The sequence below is a fragment of the Alligator sinensis genome, unplaced genomic scaffold, assembly GCF_000455745.1.
Source record: "Alligator sinensis unplaced genomic scaffold, ASM45574v1 scaffold611_2, whole genome shotgun sequence".
In the NCBI taxonomy this organism is placed as follows: Eukaryota; Metazoa; Chordata; order Crocodylia; family Alligatoridae; genus Alligator; species Alligator sinensis.
The window spans coordinates 2,667,056-2,688,091 of NW_005841869.1; the positions used below are offsets into that span (position 1 = coordinate 2,667,056).

General features: G+C 37.0%; 1 protein-coding gene across 1 annotated transcript in view; it reads right to left on the minus strand.

The window, feature by feature from the left end:
- The window catches only part of DENND1A (DENN domain containing 1A), a 274,774-nt gene that overhangs the window by 226,229 nt on the left and 27,509 nt on the right, over positions 1-21,036 (minus strand). Inside the window, 1 exon segment of the mRNA XM_025194283.1 lies at positions 924-967. Within this exon segment, the coding sequence (XP_025050068.1) occupies positions 924-967 (44 nt within the window).

Genomic DNA, 21,036 nt, shown 5'->3' on the forward strand with positions numbered 1-21,036 from the left:
AAAACGATTTGAAACTAAAATAACCCCGCACCCCATAACTTGAAAACAGGCACTGATTTAGACCAAGTTTATTGTTATATTAAATACTTATACAGTATCATAACTTTGGCACATTTCAGAAATGAAGAAAATAAGAGAATTTGCCCAGAGAACAAATTACAAACCAGACCAAGATGTAATGGCTGCCAAAAACACTGGCAAATGGAGTTACTTAGGCATGCAGCAACCAAACATTAACTTCAGGGGCAGTCATGGACACCACAAAAATGATCCCTCCTCCCCGCCATATCCTTTCCTAATGAGATGTAGTAAAACACAGAAACAGCCATTGACTGTCTGGGGTAGCAGTTATTACTGTTTCCATCTGGGCTAAGAAGTTGTGGGAAGAACTCCCATTTCAGTCCGCATGCAAGCTAAATGCACGACACCCATGCAGTCTACATGCACTCTCACATACTTACAACACCATTGCTACGCACTGACATTTTTATACCATCATTCTGAAACAGACTCAAGACTCCACATGATCAGACAAATGCTTAAAAAAAATGTACTGCTGTGCCAGGTGCCCGGTTCAATGTAGTTATAAACTTTTTAGACAATGAAATGAGGGCTGCCAAATTAACTGCAGACTGTGGCACCTTGAGGCAAAAAAGTGAAATTTATTAATGAATTTTCTTTCCTGCTCTCATGTTTGCTTGTAAAGATTAGACTATAAAACAATCTTGTTGAGCTCCAAAATTCTTCCAACAATATTTTCAGTTCCCAACATGTATACACATTTTTATCCTCAGCTCCTAATTACAGCTTCTCTTTCCTTCTAAAAATTCATTTATCTCTTTCAGTAAAAAGAGCAGCAATAATATGTTGAACAACCCTGAAATAAATTTTGTCATGTAAAAAATTAATTACGCATTCCAAACCTGGTCACTGTAGTCCTCTGGGAATTGCCTCCGCACCTCAGGATCTGTAAATAATTGACAGATAATATTAATTGGCTTTGGATTAGTGAGCAAGCAGAGAATCACACATTAATATTTGATCAGAAGATGATAGCAGCCCTGGCAGGGGATCCAAGGAGGGCAGCTGAGGCTGCTATGTTGATAAGAGCAAGGAAGGACTCTTCAAGGCTCTCCCTTTACCCTCCTCCAGAAAGACCAAAAAAAAAAAAAAAAAGAAAAGAAAAGAAAAAGAATAAAAAGACCTGATGCTAGTGTTAACTTTAGGCTGTTACATAATGCAAAATCTTACCAGCTGCAAATTGCCCACTGCATGTGTTGCCAGAAAACAGTTTTCAAATATGCGTTGACTTTTTTGTTTTAATCAGATACCTCATTTGGCCAACTACAGACACTGACTTGATAAACCACTATAGGAAATAGTTTTCAGTGAGACCAGATCACAGCTTTTTCAAGGCTAAGTCAAACACATAGTGGGAGAGAAAGCATGCTCCTCAGAAAAATGTATAAAAATATTTATCAACAATTTGAAAGGGCTAATTAAAGTATCCTTGGCCTTCTCTGCCCATGGGAAAACAAATGTTAAATGTTTCAGAATAGTACACACTAAGACAAAGGCACAGCCCTTATCCCTTCAGTGTCAACATAAATAATATGGCAGTGGAGCCTAATAAGAAATTATATTATGTTTAATTAGATTTGTTCAGAGACAACAAAATATCAGGAACAAAATAAATTTACATGGCATCATATTAACTATTCAAGGACACCAGTTTTTTCTATGGAGTACTGCCAAGTTACTCAAGTTCCACATTATCAGTACGTTCTTTAATTATAAAAAATAATAGATAAAATTAGATAACCAAAAAAAGCCTGCACTGCAATTTATTCAAAGTGATCAGTGCCTTACCAGCTTTTAACATTTGCAGAAAATTGTGATCCTTTTCAACTGTTTGAAGTTTGGCATGTTGGATACATTGTTACCAGATGCTTGACTTTTTATAAAATGTTTCCACAAGATTTGATCATTCTGGAGGGAGGGAGGGAGGTTTGTAAACAATCTTTACTGCTCAATTATTGCTGTACTGCGCTGGAGCTAATGCTAGAGGGGAAGAGAACTGTTCTGTGGCATATACACCATATACTTTTGCTTTCAAAACCAGTCCCCCACCCTACATTTCTCACTGGCAAACTTTAGTAATAAATTAGTTTCCTGGTGGTTTAATTTTAACAGATGCAAAATAATGATTAAGATATGCTCACTTTTTAAGAGTAATTAAAGACAGAATAAGACTATTTTTAAGAACCAGTTAACAGCAATCTATGAGGTTAGATCTGCCACATGGTTATGTTTAGTTGATTTTAATATCTTGCTCTTAAAATGGATTTCAAATCTTGATAGGCAAGCAGAATTTATACGAAATGCAAAAAGAAAGATCATCTACCAATAGAAAAAAAAGAGATAAAGATGGTATGTTTCTGTTAAGTCCTCAGTTTGGAGAGCTTCTCACATCCGCATGCAAGTTTAATGCATTGCTAAGGGTCCAGTCGTTGGCACCAATAGCTCCATTCACATAAGTTGGCCCTCCCTTCCCCTCCCCTCGGCCTCCCAGGAGTGTTTGCAGGATCAAGTCTTAACGCAGCTTATGACATTACATATCTGTTTCATACAAGTGAATACAATATCAAGATAACACAAGGTATTGAGAAAAAACAGAATACAGTAAGGCATATTCTTGTAAGAACTCTACATGGTTTAGCATCATGATTTAAAATGAGGGACCTTGTCAAGTGTACAGATCTCTTTACCATCAAGTTAAACATTGCTTAATATTAGCAACATTACAACCAAATTTCTCGTATTGTGTACAATTGCACTTCCACGTTTTATATATTGACCACACAGCCAACAGTACATGCCCTCAACTTAACTTTCCATGGATTCCCAAGCCACATTTTGCCCTAAGACAATAAAAGAAAAAAAGTTACTAGCCAGCCCAAGATTCCAGTCAAACGTTAAGCTCGTGTGCTGTTGACATCACTCATGTAGTCTTAGCGACTCACTGCTGCAAAGGACTCAGAAAAAGTACATCTCCATCATTAAACAGTCTTCAGCGTCTACAGCCTTTCATACACCTTGAGGAAGCTATTCAGCATCATAAATCACCCTCCCAGGAATCATCTCTGTGCCACGCAGCATGTTTCTGTTGCAAGACAAAACTTGCTGGTAACTTTCATGCAATACACTTGTCATGGGACAAATAAAATTCAACTAGTTTCTTTTTTCTCCCCAGTCTTTTGATATCCAAGAGGAGGTACGCCTCTAAGAAGCCAGCCTCGTTAAGTGGTAATGGAAAAAACAAAAGGGAAGGGGATGTTGGGTTCATTTTAGTTTTTTTATAGCTAAAAATGATGAGTAAGCAATATCTTAGAAACAGCAACCAAAGGATTTTTTTAAGTGATCTTAATTATGTCTGTAGGTGAGGCCAGCACAAAAATCTTTATCTTGATACAGCTACTCCTCGCTTAACATCATAGTTACGTTCTTGAAACATGCGACTTTAAGCGAAACAATGTTAAGCAAATCCAGTTGCATCACAGTAGTTACCTACTAGCAGGTGGCAGCCAAATAACCAAATATTGCATGACTTTAAATGGGTATGTTCTCTAATAGATCAGCGATGTAGTAATGAAACAACGTTAACCAGGATGACATTAAGTGAGGAGTACCTGTACTTGACTTTTACAGAAACGTAGGTATTTCTCTCCTCCCAACAATTTTGTTTTCCCTTCCAGAAGTAGTCAGAAATAGCCTTAGACCTCCGCAAAGTACAAGCGACTTAGGGACACAGGTACTGTTCATTGCCAATATATGAAATCTTGTTTTCCAAAATCCACATTTGCTCCCAATGCAGGGGGGGGAAATATTAAACTGAATAATCTGCCTCGCAGCGTGACCAAAAGCTAAGATGATATTTTGCATGACTTGAATCCTGTCTCCATGCTGGTTGGGCTCAATGCTGAATAGGGTTTGGAAAAGTTCTTCTCAACCACTGAGAGCCAATTCTGGATTTAGTTCGATACATGTATTCAAACCCCCTCTCTGCACTGCAGAATGCAGAACAGCACTACCATGGTGAAACCACAGGAAGCCACGTCTCATTCAAATCAGGCACATCTGCAACAAAACAGATTTTTGCCTTCTTGAGACACTAAGCTGATGGACGTTGAAAAAGTTGCATATAAATTGTGCCCTTTACAGATGAATCTTCATCTGTAAAGGGCACAAGATTATTGCCTGTTGGCCAACAAAGCCACTTTAGGGGACAATATTATAAACCAAACCAAAATAGATGACATATTTAATAGTGTGCCCCCCTTTAAAGAGGAAAAAATATTGATTACAACAAAACAGGATGGGCAGTAATAACGTTTTCCAATGGAGATCAATAGCATTAGGATGTTAGATGACAGTTTAAGTCATTTAAAATGGAAGATCTTGCAAATATGACTCATCTGGCATATTAACTCAAAATCAGTGAACATGAAAGATGCACAATAAAATAATAAATAAATGACTATTCAACACTCATGTGTCAGAAACTACTGCACTACAACCTCCAACATGCTGTTTTCACCCATTTTTTATAAATAAATTCAAGCATCACTGATGACATTTAAAACATATTACCTAACCTTCAAAATTTAAAAATCATCTGCAACAAAAAGTATTCTGCCTTCAGAAACTATTCCTGAAGAAGTCCATTAAAAGTCCTTTTCTTGTTTCTTCTTGATATTCTCTCACAAGTTGCATAATCAAGACCTTTAACACACAAACGGCAGAGTACTTCTGAATTGTTTGCTTTAAAAACGATCCAGCATAGCAGTGATACAGGCACTTCGTGGGTTTATATTCTGTAATCTTCAGAAACTCTATTGTGTCTTCAGTGAGCTGGGTAAGGAGCAAGATACATGCTGCAAGAAAGTATTACATAGATCCTGACAGTGAAGAGAGCTTACTGAAATCCACAAATTATGGAGCTCAGCAGCTTCTGACTTGGACCCTATTTCCTAAATTTCCACTTGCGTCAGCGTATTACAGCACACAGAAATTTGCTATTAAATAGCATGTGCTGCATCTTCTGGGCAGGTCTACACAGCTTTTAATCCCTATTTACCCCAGACAATCAATTTTCTATCTTTTTTCATATGTTAAGAAATGTGTAAAACCTTGTCCTTTGACATAGGTCTTTGAAACAGTCTTAAAGTGGCAATGAGAGAATTACCATATGGTTTGCTGAACCTGAGCAGTCTGAAGCTAACATAGTTGTTTGGCCAGGACTGAACAGGAAGGCTGCTGACTCCAGATTTAGCTTTTGCAATGTAGACTCTTCATATAGGTTGCGTTATTCTGTGTCATGAATTGCAGTTACAGCCTAGAAGAGGTTATGTTGCAGCTACACAACTTGCACCCAAATATGGGGTAGCATCCCCATCCCTCAACCCATTTCCTGTGTTTCCACCCCAAGTGCAAAACCTGCACACAAAAGCTAAAACATTCTTGTATTTTAGTCTTCAAAAAGCAACAAAGTCCCCCAGGAACTGCTAAAATGGGGGAATATTTGGGATATTTACAAAGTACAATGAGTTTTGTTAATATAAAAGGAAAATAATAAAAATAAATTTTAAATTCTTGGAAGCTGAATGGCATTTAAATTTCACCCAGGATGTTGTTCACACGAAACCGGGTTTGAGCAGTATACTGCGATTTTCCTGCCTCATACGGATAATGATCCCGATGCTGGACAGCAGTGCGAGACCACCAGGTTCTATGAAAACAGGTAGAAATAAGTATACAGCAGGAAATGCTAAGCAGCTTGCAGGATCAGGCACAGTATCGCCATGATGTCTATTAACAAAGACATTGCAATATACAGGTTCTGTACACAGTCTGCTTTGCAGAACACACTTCTCTCTAACAGCACCAGCATGGCACATGTACAAAACCTGGCACCCTGCAGTTAAGAAAACCGCCTTTAAATTCTGTCTGGCAGCAATCCACTTGCGTGTCTGTATGTTTTTACAAGTACTCTATGCTTTAGCTTGCGTCAGCTCCATTGCTTTGAGTTTTAAATGGTCTGGGAACATTTATTAAACATTTTCCAAATAAAGATGGAACAATACACAATGGAAAAGCATACATCACATCAACCCCTTGTATCTGTACTTTAATTACTTTATCCATTATTCACTATCTCTGCAACCCCCATTTGAAAGAACTTCAGCTTGCATGCTTAAACGTACTGTTAGTGCGTATACTGCTCCGATACCCAACCAACTGATTTTGAATACTTAGAGAAAGCTGTACAAACATGCTAATGAATACCCCAACCAAAGGTAACAAGATTTATGGAAGCAGCCCCTATAGGCATTCATTTAAGTAAATCTCCATTTATCTAGACAAAAATATACCCTGAAATCATGGCAATGCTAAATTTAGAGATTAACTCAGCTACTTCATATCACTTAGGGTTTCAATCCTGATTTATTCTTTACCAGCCTCTCTTTCTCAAACCAATTCTTTATTTCCATATGGGACATTTTATATAAATCTGCAAGGATCTATTTAACCAACCTCCCTCCCCACACATCTCGCATACTTAGCTAATTGTTTATAAAAATAATCTGATCTTGGAAACTATACAACTGCAAACCAATCCTTTCCGAATTCCACACATCTGAATTGACATCATTCACAATAAAAGGCCTCTTTATAAAGCATTACAAACTAACTCTTGCAAAGCAAACTTTAAACATTTCCCCGCATGCCAAATCTGACAATAGAATTGAAGTACTGGAATAGGCATGGCCCAATGTACCATGGGCACAGTACCCATAAGAGCAATCCCCTCTAAACAAAGGAAACCAAGGATACTGAGACCATGAGATCAACTACGAATGTCTATTGCCTCTACTGGTGTCTACAACATCTGCTCTGGGTTATATTTGGATCATAACTTCCTGTACTCAATGCTGGATCCTGCCTATAGTCAGGGGAGAAAGAAAACTTAGGACACACTGCCTATTGGCAAGTTGGTCCAGAGCAATTGCTTTTGCCTTTGAGGCAAAAAAAATAAAAATAAAAATAAAAAATAGCACTGCATACCACGGTTAGCTGTAGCTCCACCTCTTATCCAATAGTGGAGAAGGCCTTCCTAACTCAAAAATACAGTAATCATTGCCATGTGGGGTTTTGAGTGGACCTAAATTTAATTAACACTTTTAAAATTTCTTGATTCTAACCCTGCATAAGCAGGACCATGGCAATCCCCAAACCTCCCTCCAAATTACAGACAGTGGAATGAATTTGCTGGCAACAGCATGGTATATCATGTAGCCAGCAAATTCATTCTTTTATCTCGACCCCAACTGAATTGTGGTGAACAAAGTCTGAGGATTATCAACGTTGCAGTCACCGAGAAATTTATAAGTACCAAATGACTATCCTGGGCCCTTCAAAGGGGCCTAGGAAGAAAACAATCTAAGAAAGGCTTCAGCCAACCTCCAAGTTCTGGTAGGCCTAGAAATCTCAATGTGTTCATAAACACAACTGTCACACCTCACTGAAAGCTTGGTAGGATAACTCAGACTTTCTTTCCTTCTTTTTTAAAGGGATCCCATTCAAAAGCAATAGCAAGAGAGTAAAATATATAATTGAATAAGATGTTTGAGCACAGTGTAGTCCCACAGAAAAATGCCTGAGATCCGTTTCATCAGAGCTGATAGTCAAGCATGTCCCACAGACAAAAACAAGGGGAAAGTTATTTTCCAAAACACCTTCTACCTGTAAGGTATCCTGACTTTTCTCATTTCATAGACATTAGGGCTGGAAGGGACCTCACAAGATCAGTTTTCATTTATAGAAAATAGAGTAAGGTTTTAGCCAAGATTTACTGGAGAAGCACAATAAATTATTTACACAGACTCCAAAAAGCTGAGATATGCCTGAGGCTTCAAGTTCCTTGAATGCAAAATAATGGTACACAACATTTACAACAGGAGAGAGTCAGGTCACATTTCTTACTAACCCTTAGTTAAAGCAAAGCATTTTCCTTAGTATGTACAACTTCAAGTAGTAATGCGCACCTCTGTATCAGCCAAATGACCCAAGTCAAACATACTACCTAAGTTGTCTTTGAAAAAACAACTAAGGAAGATAAAGCTGCAGGGTCATTAAAGATCCAAGCTACATATCTAAGAATGTTTAAATTAAGCAAACATTATACGTTTTCACTTGAATGGGAAAATATCTTGGCAACCATCAATCCTCTGGACCATGGTGTATGTATAAGAGGTCTATGCGACCACCACACCAAGACCTTCTGCACGTAGACCTAGGCAACAGTATGGAGGAGTGGAGGCTGCCCAAGACCTACCATCCCGCCTTTAGACCATTGAGACAGAGTCCAAAAACCAGAGCGAGTCCAGAAGTTCAGTGCCTTAATGGCTGTAGAGCAACAGATTATTGCACTTTACAGTCATACCCGGGACTAGGGAATGTATATGAATGATGCAATAAAATGAGAGGCTGCATACCAATGTTAGAAGCTTCAGTTTCTACTATTGCACTAAGAAGGAAAGCTTATTGCACTCTCTAGACTTTGTATTAAACTTTAAAAGCGTTTCCCCTTTATATAAAATTACATTTCCTACTCAACATTTTGCTCAGAGTAGATTGCAACACACTCACCAGGAGATACAGCTTTCACACAAAGCAGCTGCTAGTCACAGAAGTTGAGCTAGCCAAAATAAGACCTTTGGAGTTGCTATACACAATTATTTGCATGGATGCCCCATTCCAGGGAATAACAAGTAAGAAAATATTGCAGTGGTATTAACATGCGTGTGCACGCACGCACGCACGCACGCACACACACACACACACACACACCCCTTCAAAAGAAAAGACTTCCTTCATCATGACTGTATCTTTATGAATAAACTAACAGTAAACACTAAATTGATATATAATCATCCCCCATAGGAGTATTTACCTTATGATGTGCCATTGCACTGTCTTGCCAAAAATATATATATTTTTAATAATTGTTCCCTTTTGTCAGTGGAATAACAAATTAATTACAAATATCATGTAAAGGATTTAACTATTAACACTTCATTTAGATTTTTTTTCCTAATGGAACAAATCCTGTTACATTATCCATGAACATTACACAAGGCAAATCAAGTGAAATACTAATGGTATTTCACTTACTTTATTTGTATCTTCATAAAGAAGGGACAGTTGATGAACAATGAATGCAATTACTGTCTATCCTCTCAGAACCTTGCTCAACAAAAGCTAAATGCAGAATTTTGAAATTAGCTGTAAACTATATAATCTCATTGTTCAATTTTATGGTGTTTATATACACTACCTTCCCCTCCCCACAAGCCTAAATGTTAATCCATGCTGTAACCTAATTTAATTTTCCAGCTGATGGGATGGGAATATGCTACAAAGGCATATCAGTGCAGTTATGCTGCCCTTCTATTCTCAACTATTCTTGCATCAGTTCTATACTGGACTAAAAATAATAAAATGAAGGCTTGTGGTTTTTTTAAATTATGCATGTTTAACTATTTATGAAAGACAATAATTCTTAAACTGGTCTACATTTAAATTATGAAAAAAAAGAAAGTTGTGTACCATTTAAAGAGCTCTTCTATAGCTAGTCAGACAAAAAAAGTACACTGAACTTGATTCCCTTAATAAAAAGCAAGCTATTTTAAAATGGTTTCAGCTACAAATAATTTTTAAAAAATTGTTCTGAGTTGCGAAATACTTGGATAACTAGGTCAATATTGATTTCTGCAACTAAATAATTACTGAAGTCATTAATTTATTTTAGATCTTTAACAACTATAACAATTTCTCTCTCCCCAAGATAAAGCAGGATCCCGTTTGTAGTGCAGCAAGTTAAATTCCAAGACCTATCACATGCTGTAGTACTTATGTAGCATAACAAAAGAACAATTTAAACTTCTTTCCAACCTTGGCTAACTGCTTGATACACTGCACTCAGTAAAGCTGAACACCACTGCCTCTCCCTAAATTGCTGCAGCTTTAAAATACAAACAGCATCTGAGGAAGGAGGGGTCAAAGGAACAACAAGTCATAGAGTCAAACATATCTGCAGCATGTATCATGGATGTTCAAGTATCAAATTCAGAGATGTAGAAAAGCATTTTTTTTTAATGTTTACAATATTAAAAGGCATTGAGAAAATGTAACAGACAATTAACAACTTTAAAAAAAATCCAATGGTAAATGCATGCTTTATGAAATACAAGCTATAAACAATAAATACTTTTTTTAGCACCATAATGCAACACTTTCAAAGCAAATAGTTGAAGTTATTCAAATGTTTACTACCAGAACTTCTAGTCCACGGGTGCAGGAGGATTCAAGATATGAAAACACAACCCACCTGAGGACAGCAAGCAACGGACCCATTCATGTACCACAACTCTTCAAACTAACGCTCTACCCTTCAGACATAATCTGCATCTATGTGACTATTTATGCATAAACAGCAGACACTGACCTATTGTTTTTGTTGTTGAAGTTGTTATGAATGTAGTACAGTTACCAATTAAGTGAATCAACAAGTACTACATACATCAGCTGTTGGACAAATAATGAGTCCATTGACATTTGTGCAATAAAATCTGAGGGTTGGGAGGTCCCTTCCCCCCCCCCCTTTCAGAAAAAGTTTGGGACACAAAGTATGTCCCTGCAAGTGCCAAAAAAAAAAACTTATTGATGACTTGAAAATGCTTTTCACCACCATAATAATTAATCTATAAACAGCATATAAAGTTTACAAGTCATACAGAAAGTTATGTTGCACATGCTCAACTACAGCGATCCAGAAGTGGGAAATATGGAGAAGACAAATAGTAACAAAGTACAGAGAAGAAGGACTGAGGTGCAGGGAATTCAAAGGAAACATTCAGAATTAAGCACACTTGTACAATTTCAGTAGCTTCCAAGCAATTCCTGGAAATTAATATTATTGGACAGAAGAATAGGATTTTGAGGGGAGAGGGGGGGGGGGTTGTTTTTTTTTTAGCTTAGAACCAATCCTGGGAAGTTCTAATTTAAGTTGCAGCTTTGTCATGACATTTTACCGAACCTTTACCATGGAGCCAGTTCTTCCAAAGTAAAAGCAGTTTTATATACAAAATCCCATAACTGGATTATGCCAAAGTTTAGTAGGAAGGTAACAGTCCTCACATTTACTCAAAAAAGCCATGTTTTCAAATTAAAGACAGGAAAAATATATTTATACACACCAAGGAAATTCTAACACTACTCTAATTAGTATTGACAGCCAATATTTTAGATGAGACAAGAGTCACATATGTAACCACTGCTTATCACTAGGGACCTATTGAATTTGCAATTTTGTGATTCTCACAGAAACCATAAATTCAGTCTATGAACGCAAAAAAAGCACAGTCCCTGCAAGAAAGCAGGGGGACCATGAAAAGGCACAGAATTAGCAGTGAGTGGCAGGGAGTCGCGAGCTGCAAAAACAGGAAAGGGCGGGAAACCTGGCATCCTGAAGCACGGGGGAAGGAGTAGGTTTTTGCAGCAGAGTTTCAAAAATGTGGGAGCTTTCCCATACCTCTGATTGGCTGAGGGGTTCCAGAAGTCCTGCCCCTCCCTCAAATGTCAATCTCCAGGGAGGGGCAGGAATTCTGGGGCCCCTCTGCCAGAGGCATGGTGGGGGGCAAATTTGCTAGGTCCCTACTTATCACAAGTCACAGCTCTGCCATTAGAGATGGCCAAACAGGTATTATTTTGAAGAGGAGTAACTTGCATATAAATAAATCCCAGTGGTTCTCTCAACCTTTTTAGAGTTTAGGTACTCTTCCTTGGAGTCAAAGCACTCCTCAGAAAATGCCTACTCTTAGGTTTCGTTCATTTTTTTATTACAGAAAAATAAGACAGTAATTCTTCTGTTGCAAAGAACTCGGCAAGTTGGAATGTTTTAATACTATGGAGTCCTATTTGAAATGTTTGCGTTTATCTTGTGGATCATGTTTGCACACCTAACAAGGTTAACAGTGCATGGCACCCTGCGACACCCTTGAAAAGATCTCAAGGTAACCCCAGGCTGCCACAGTACCAGGGTTAAGAATCATGGAGATACACATTCAACATAGAAATTATATCTGCATTTTAGTAAAATATTGATGGACTGACTGCATCCATTTCAATCACAACGTAATTATACCACCTACTTTGATCTCCAACACTTCATTCTAGATTATAGTTTTTTATATTGAGCTTTCAGATCATTTTTAATAAAAATAAGAATACTTGGTATTACTGTGAAATTAAATTGCTTAGTTACAAGTTTAAACTTTTGTACAGCACATCAGTTTTTATTCACTAGGAAAAATGCAAAGGTAATTTTTTTCCATTGACTGTACTATTGACTGTTTGCACACCAGTGCATACATATGAATGACAGTACTATTACCTGCTGTCATTCATATGTATGCACTGGTTTCCAAGTTACCAGCATACATCAAAATAATCATCATACTTTTTGATTTTACAATCCTATATTGACTTTCAACTGCTCTACATTAGAGACCACTACATTCACTACTGTTGCAGACAAGTATAAACCAAAAAAAATTGATTCATGAGGGAATATGATCATGAATCTACTACTTTTGTGAGTGTGTGCTGAAAAAGTAATTATTCTGCCATTATTGCCATATGATATCAAAGTTGTTCCATTTCCACAATTTTACGAAAACAATTCGTTTTAAGGAATACACTGATGTACATATTACAAATTCTTGAGGTCCTCAGTAAAGAAAACCTAGTGTCCATAATTTAAATGTAGGATAACCTGGAGCATCTGGAAAGATTCAAGGCAAACTTGTTTACACATAAAATTATAGAAGCAATATAAACATCAACACATTTATATTTTAAAGTATTACATTTTTAGGGTGTTTTCAGGTGCTGCTAGAACTACAATAAGTTCACTTTAAGCAAAAGTCAACAGAAACCAAAGCTGGAGAAAGCACAATGTAATGGGAAGCCATCAGTTTAATTGTTTTCAAGAGAAGAACTGCAACAGTAGTATTATTAGAGCAATTCACTGTGGGTAGATTACACTTTTTGCCTGGGCCTGATAAGGCAAGAATAATGAAGGGCTTCTGTACTGGCAGAAAGTTTGCTTCTGATTGAAGACTATCAGGAACAAATATATGAATCATTCAAGGCTATCATAAGATAGTTAAAGAACTTTCACCTGTTATTTCTTATTTCCTTCAATTACTATGAAAAGCCAAGGCCCATCATGGAGACCACTGAATGGAGAGAGCATTTTCACTGTAAATTCTCTTCTCTCACAATGACAGCCAAAAAAGAAACCTGTTACAGACAACAGTCACAAGGGCTGCCCCTCACCTTCACTACGTTGAAGGCTTTTGGGTACAAAGCTAAATCTCTCAGATCAATTTTCCAACACATGAACCAGTCCATGAGCAGCAACGTGAAGACCCCAAAAAGGAGCACCTGCACCACTTCTAGCATCAGGAGCAGATTTTCTACCTGGGAGTCCCTGCTCAAGCATACTTAAAATATTATGAACAGAATCTAGAACATACAGCACTAACTCTCTTGATAAGAAAATAAGAAAGCTCTGATTAATCCTATTCACAGAAAAGAGGTTTTTCAGTAGTTTCAGGCTGCTTGGTATTTTTAATCCACCTAATGCCAATTTATGTCCTCCAGGCTACAAATTACGGAAAAGTGAACAAAAACTGTAGCTCTTCAGCATCAGGACTATGGGTCATAATGAACTACTTGCCTGCTCAAAAGCCCAAGGACAACAGACTTCACCAAGAGCAGGTCAAGTGCAAGCAGCTAAAAACAAAAAGTATCAAGACAGTGGTGGGTAAAAGCCCTGAAATGACTAATTTATGAGAATAGCTTTATCACTGGATTAAAGATGATACATTGTTGGTGATGATGGTGGCGATGATGAATCTCACATTCAATAGCAATTTGTCACTTCAGATTGTCTTAAGGAGTAGTGCCAGGTTCAGCAAAAAACAAAGTCTTCAGCCCCTTCAGTGCTAGTCACAATTCAGGAAAAAGGTCAACAATACTTGCCTGAAGTGAAGCAATACAGGTGGGTTTCCTTTCTACCTAAACTTCTGTTATTTCACTCATATAAAAAAAAACCATTCTGAAGAAACTTTGTGTTTCAGTGTAGAAGAGTTGTTCTCCGCCCAATGCACACAAATTGGAATTTAGAAGGTATCAGGCATCATCTGCTCAGTTTGAAATTTAAAGCCAACTTCTTTATCTGGAAGTAGTAGTAGTAGAGGATCTGCAGCCCTAGAGCAGTTAAAATAATAGCCCAGTTTGAATACTAAGTTCACAACCATAGATGGAGTCACAGCCCCAAATAAAAGCTAATACAGCAGAGCTAAAAAAAAAGGACAAAGTAAAACAAAGATGTTTCAAGCAGCACTTCAAAGATGTTTTCAACCATTTTTTACTGAGGTCTTTCAAAGTCACTAATCTATGGCATGAGAGAAATTAGGTGGTAGCTCTAAGTAAATATTAAAATATGGACTTGAAAGATTCAATAATTATGTCCCAGATAACTTAAAGGAACACACTTGAGTTTCACAATCACTGTTTGCCAAGCAAGTGTGCCAACTGTTCCACAGTCCCCTGGGGGGAGGTGTAAACATTCCGCTTTTTGTTGAGTTGTATACTTGAGAGGGTCTTCCTCTCCTGCCCCCCGGCCTTTTGTTACACAAGTCTATCAACTTCTTTAGAAAGAAAAACTAGCGCCAAAAATCAAGAAAGGTTGAACATCTTTTAATTCAATACTCAGGAAACCCACAAAACAACTTCCATAAAGGAAAAAGGAAGCCGTGTTTTGAAAATGTGAAAAAATATCTTAAGAACATTTCCATGTTTTCTGCACCGTTAAAAATTAATGTAGATATTCAACAGAAGTATGATTTTTGAGCAGGTCTTCCAGAAAGGAAAAAAATATTTCAGAAGCTTTCCAATTTCTGTTTATCCAATCTATTTTCTTACAACCTTCTCACCAGTATATAAAAGTTAATGGAGATGTGTTTTAAATGTGCAGGCCATGAATAGTGATGTTCATTCCTCTCCTGGCTCTTTGTATTTATACTTCCAGACAGCAAAGTTGCCTGGTGACGGCCTATTCAGTCCAAGAGCAGCTGGCAAAGCCTCCCTTGTCCTGACAATGTTGGGTGAAGTAGTTAACTAATATTTCATGCTATCATTTAAATGTGACAGGTCATGGCTGCTAGTGCCTCAAAGGGCTGGAGTTACAAGATAAACCCGATTTTCCTAAAGAAGTCACAGGAGGAAAAAAAAATATACAACAGCATCACCTGCATCCAACAGGCAGCAAAATTAATCTAAACAGGGTTAGTGAATCTTCTAGTGTGACAACAGTGGACACAGGCAGGTGGTAATATAAACCTATCAACTTCAGCTCACATTTACAGAATGCAAAGTCTCAACCCACACGAAAAAGCCCATAGGGAGTTGGGCCTTGACATTTTTACAAGAAACACTCGCCACCTTTTATATTTACAAGACGTACATTTTAAATGGGTTGTGTGTCCATATCTACTTTCTAAAGATTACCACTTCTGCCACAGGATTAAACATGTAGACAATTCAAATTTTCCAAGCCAACCTTTAAGAGCAAAAATAAAGGATAATCCTTTGGTACAAACAGTTTATAGAAAACCTATTCCATACAAGTACTTTGGCAGGTTAAGAAGTACTTTTTTTTTTTTTTTTTTTTAAACCTCATGTAATAATACATATATACCCATATACATGCATACGTATCATATTTTCCACTTAATGTCAACCAGCTAATTTTTAATTCTCCCTGTTCTTCTGAAGAAATCCAGAAATAATATTTTATTTGAATGGTACTTTTTAGTAGCATTACTTTAAGGAGTGCTCCTGTAAAACCACACTATGGCCACAGCAATCAACTACATTACAAAAAAACTAAATAAATTCCTAAGTAAAAGTAAAATATTTTCCATCTTACCTCAACGGGCTTGCCCTTATCAGAATAATTGTGTGTCAAATTTTAACAACTAAATTTTAACAATTAAAACAACGTGTTTAATTTTAACAATTAAAAAAAAAGTAACAGCAAATTTTTATCCTTTTTGCTTTTGGTTTTAATGGTTTAAAACCATTTTGACTTGCTAATTTATTACACTTTCCATATTTTATGGCATATTTTACAATCAAGATCTCTGTTATAGATGACATAAAATACAACTGCCATTTCTAAAATTCATCAAGCATAGTAAATTCAATTAGACATGCTATTAGGCTTTCTTCAAATACATACAAGTATTGTATTGTAGGAATATATTCATTGTTACATAGGTTGTCACATTTCAGGTTTAATATGAACTGACTAAAAAAGAACTAGGAACAAAAGTGTCCTAGCCAACCAGCAGCTCTTGAAGTGTTGTACTAAAAAAAACATTACTCCCAACACTTGTATAAGCCATGCGGAGAATAACTTCTTTGTTAATGAGCAACAATGCACATTGATTTCCAAAGTCCAAGAGATGCACAATCCAAAACGTTAAAATAACTGCTAACCATTGTACTGTCAATATCAATGGATGAAGAATCTGAAAACAGATAGTTAATATTTCAGAATTTACATGTGCTGCTTTCTTTGAACATTCGCTCTCACTCAGACACTCCCCTCACCTGAGGGGACTACACTTAGTATAGAAGCTCTAACAGAAATTCTTTTGAATGGCTACAACCTTCCAATAGAAAAGTATGAAGTACTATTTTCAGAACTTTGTTTCGGCGACTGTGAAACGCCATGCCACTTTGTTTTGATAAAACACTAAATCAGTAATTCATTATGAAGCTCTGCCTGCTGTATCCACGAAAACTTGAATATTTCCAGATGCAATATGCACTGTCACACTAGCATTATCTACAGATTCACCTTCCATTTCAAAAAAAGAAAAGAAAAGAAGCCCAAGAAATTCTGACTAGTGGAGAGCTGTTATCTGTAAAGACTGCACTATAATATTCTAACCAGGAATGTCACAGAGAGCCTGCGGATCAAACCCACAAAACAGAGCCAGTCTGGAACGCACGCTGCAAATGGTGTGCAGGGGCAGATCCGAGACAGGATGCACATGGCACCCGCACCAGACCAGCCCCCCATGCTGGATTTGGTGCATGAGGCCAGCCTGTGGGCCCAGTCCAGCCCACAGAGCAGCCCTGTGCTGCTCATCTGGCCCAGCGGGCTTCATTAAGTTTGCTACCCCTGCTCTAAAGTAATAGCTTCCTGAACTATAGGGCTATGTACTTTACTGTAGAAAATAGTTACATATATTTTATATAGAGTAACATTTTTATTAAGATAGTACACCAGAACATTATAAAGTCTAGTAACTAAGCTACTAGAGAAAACATGGACATAACTGCCACACCATGCAGCATCCATTAGCCCTCTCAAAAACAACTAGATTTTGTGACTCAAGTGAACAAAAAGATAAGCAGCAGATAGATTATTTCCACCTCTCTTAACCACTTTAAACCTCGCCAGGATTTGAGTCACTCTTTGGAGGCACATGCCACTCTCCATTAACTGAATAAAAGCACCTAGGTACGTACACCTGAATTGCTCCAAGGCATCTCTTGGGTCTCCCCATGGACTCTATGAGGATGCTAGATGCCTAATCAGCTCACTTTGATCTGCTCAAGAATTAGGCAGGGCAATGCCTAAGTTTAGGCACATAGCGAGAGCATCAGAATCCTGGTCTCCTTGTCCAGAGTAGAAAGAACCTTTGCTTAGAAATGTTATCCATACAAACCTCTACATAGATTAAACTTAACAGAACTCATTCTGTAAAACCAAAATGATAAAGAAAGGAGACTATGCTGAACCAGCTCATCTGTCCCTTCTTTAAGTGTCAAGCCAGCCACTTTCTACTTTCTTTGCACTCATAATAGTTGGTTGCATCTTCGTAGCTGTATAACTCCCCACAGTTCATAATGGAGATAGCTTGTGCAGGTTCTTCATCTTATCAAAAGAATCTAGTGCTGATATTCAACGTAAAAACCACGTTCAAGTACACAGTTAATCAAATTACATCCATGGTGATACTCATTAATATATTTGAGACATTTACTTTGCTGAATGTAGAAAAGCGGCACATCCAATACACAACAGAAACCAAACGTTCTGAATGGAGAGGGACGATAAAATATACAATGTACTCTATAAAATAAAAATGATTCTATAAACAAGTAGGAGAGTTTTAATATCCTCAAGGATTTAAAAAAATTTAAACACAGACTGATACAACTGACTACAATTTTCTCTGAAGTATACATGTGTTTTGCTTCTGGTACTTAGAAATCCTAGAGCCTCTGAACTGAGATTTCACATTAGAAATAACAGGAAGATAGGATCTACTCTCACACACACATGCACGCATGCACACACTCATGTGCACACGCATGCACGGTGAGTCAATTAAAATTTTCCCATTTTTTGGTTTTGGTCAGCATATTACTATTTACTTCACGCTACGAAGAAGCAAGAAAAAGTGATGGTGTACATTTCCCTTCCTTTCAGGTACGTTTTTGTTTTGGTTTGGGGGGGGGGGGGGGTGTTATAGGTCTTCTGGTTCTTTCTAGCCTGTTTTTGCCAAATGAAAAATAGTGTCCTGAATGCTTTTGGGTTTTGGTTAAATCAGTCATTTAGTTCTATGAAATTCACCCAGAGAGTCATGGTAAAACTGTGAACTGAATCTAGACCTTGTGCCCCAATGCCCTGCCTCAATCAGAAAACCACCCATCCTCCTCATTTAACATCAACCAACTGCTTTGTTTTGTCAAATCTGAAACAAAAATGAAAAATCTTATTTGTGATAAAACAAAACTACTTTAGTTACTTTGAAAAGATTACCCCTGAATCAAGCTATCAATGTATGCAACAAACAGTCTGGCAGAGGAAAAGCCCTTTTAGCAGAAAAACAACCTGACAAAAATGCCAAGACCTGAGAAGTCACTTTTCGGTAGATTGTACAGAGTATGTTTCTTTGCAAGGCAGAAGTAACAGAACAAAATTCGCTTTAACCATTATTAGTCCTCATATAAAAAATAAATATGAGATTACTAGAACATGTGAAAGAACAGATTTGCTCTTAAAGCACAAGGGCTGCTGCAAAACCAAAAATTCACAGTTTTCATAGCACGCCACTTGAGATAAATTAAGTGTCTGCTGGAATGCAATTGGTAATAAATAGAATATACTTTCTCTGTAATACATGGAATTTGATCCATTTATACATAATAATCTGCAGAAGACAACCACATCCAGATATATCATCCCACTGGAGACACCACGCAAGAAATCATGGCCACAATATTACTCTTTATAATAATTTATGCATCTTTGGAGACTTTTACCTAAAACAGCAAATGCTACTGAATAAGTCAATGCTATCAGACGGTTCTAAGAGAGCACTACCTTTCTAATTCAGCTGCTGACTACTAATACTTAAAATATTCAAGATCATTTTTTTAAATACCATTATTATTTCTCTGATTTATCTCACTTCTTGTAACTTGTATCCTCAGTATTTTATATGGTCTTTTGGTTAGCCTTTGAATCAAATGACATTTCCCAACACACAGAAGTTAATACTAATGTTGCCCCATTTGCTTATCAAATGCAATGAAATACAAAAAGGAAAATACCATTAATTTGAGCTACAGAGATAACATACAATTTTTCAGGGGAAGCCTCAAAACAGAAGAAAGGTAGTGTTGAGCTGTCATAATAATCCTGCAAGTTAGGATTGCTAGACAACATTAAACAAAAAGGGCAGGCAAAAAGTAAAATTAGAAAAGTATTCAGAATACTCTCCCACGAAAAGTTCCCCAGTCAACACATCTGACTCCATAATGAAACTGAGTCTCTTGTGAAAAATATTTAAGTCTTAGGACTGAAAAATTTCCCACTTCGAAGAATACACCTCATTTTTTTATACTACTGTGATTAACTAAAAAGAAAATAAGGAAGAGCTCAGCTACTTAGCATGACGTCGTCTTTGGGGTAAAAGTTCACCAACTGGGCAGTATCAAACAGGAACAAGAACATTGGGTCTGTTTACGTTTGTAATATTGCCCTATCTTGTATATATTATGCTTTCAGCCAGAGTTAACAAAGATAGCTTTAAGCTATAACTGGTACTGTATTATAAGAAGACTTTCTAAATAAGGTAGCATAGCACATATTTAGCCAATACTCTCAGCTTGATTAGTGTTCTTTTTGAAAAAAGAAGAAAGCAGCTTGATGCTGTTCAACCCAACTGGGCAAAAATCATCTTACTATATACTGTAAGCACAAGAAGTTGTCAGCTCGTCTTCATTTACCTTCTGTAGAAGCAGCATTGATCTCAACCAATTTTTTAAAGCAAAACCATACGTGTATTTCAGATGTTTTTGGAATGCTGTGCGATTCATGGTAACATACAGCCACCAGCAAGCTATTCCATAGCTAGTTACTCCTTGTCCAAGGATATGCCATGTTAAGTTACTAAAATTCTTGCTACAGCATAAAAAAAATAGTACATTTGCTTGTCTATGACTTATGCACAGATTTTTAATAATTAACAACCACCACCACCGATCAAATCCAAACCCTTAAAAATCAACTGTTCATTTATTACTCCAGTATATTATTAATAATAGTAACAATATATTATACCACACTATTACTATTTCTTTCTAATAACTGTGTAAAAATGGTCGTCTTACTCAACCAAGCTGAACTCCACATTTATTTTTAGTCCAACCTGATAAAAGTAGTGCAAACCTACTTTAAAAACATCAGAATTAGCCAAGTCGTACCTACAGATCTGGGAACAGAGCACTTTTTTTTTTCTTTTTTTTTTTTTTTTGGGG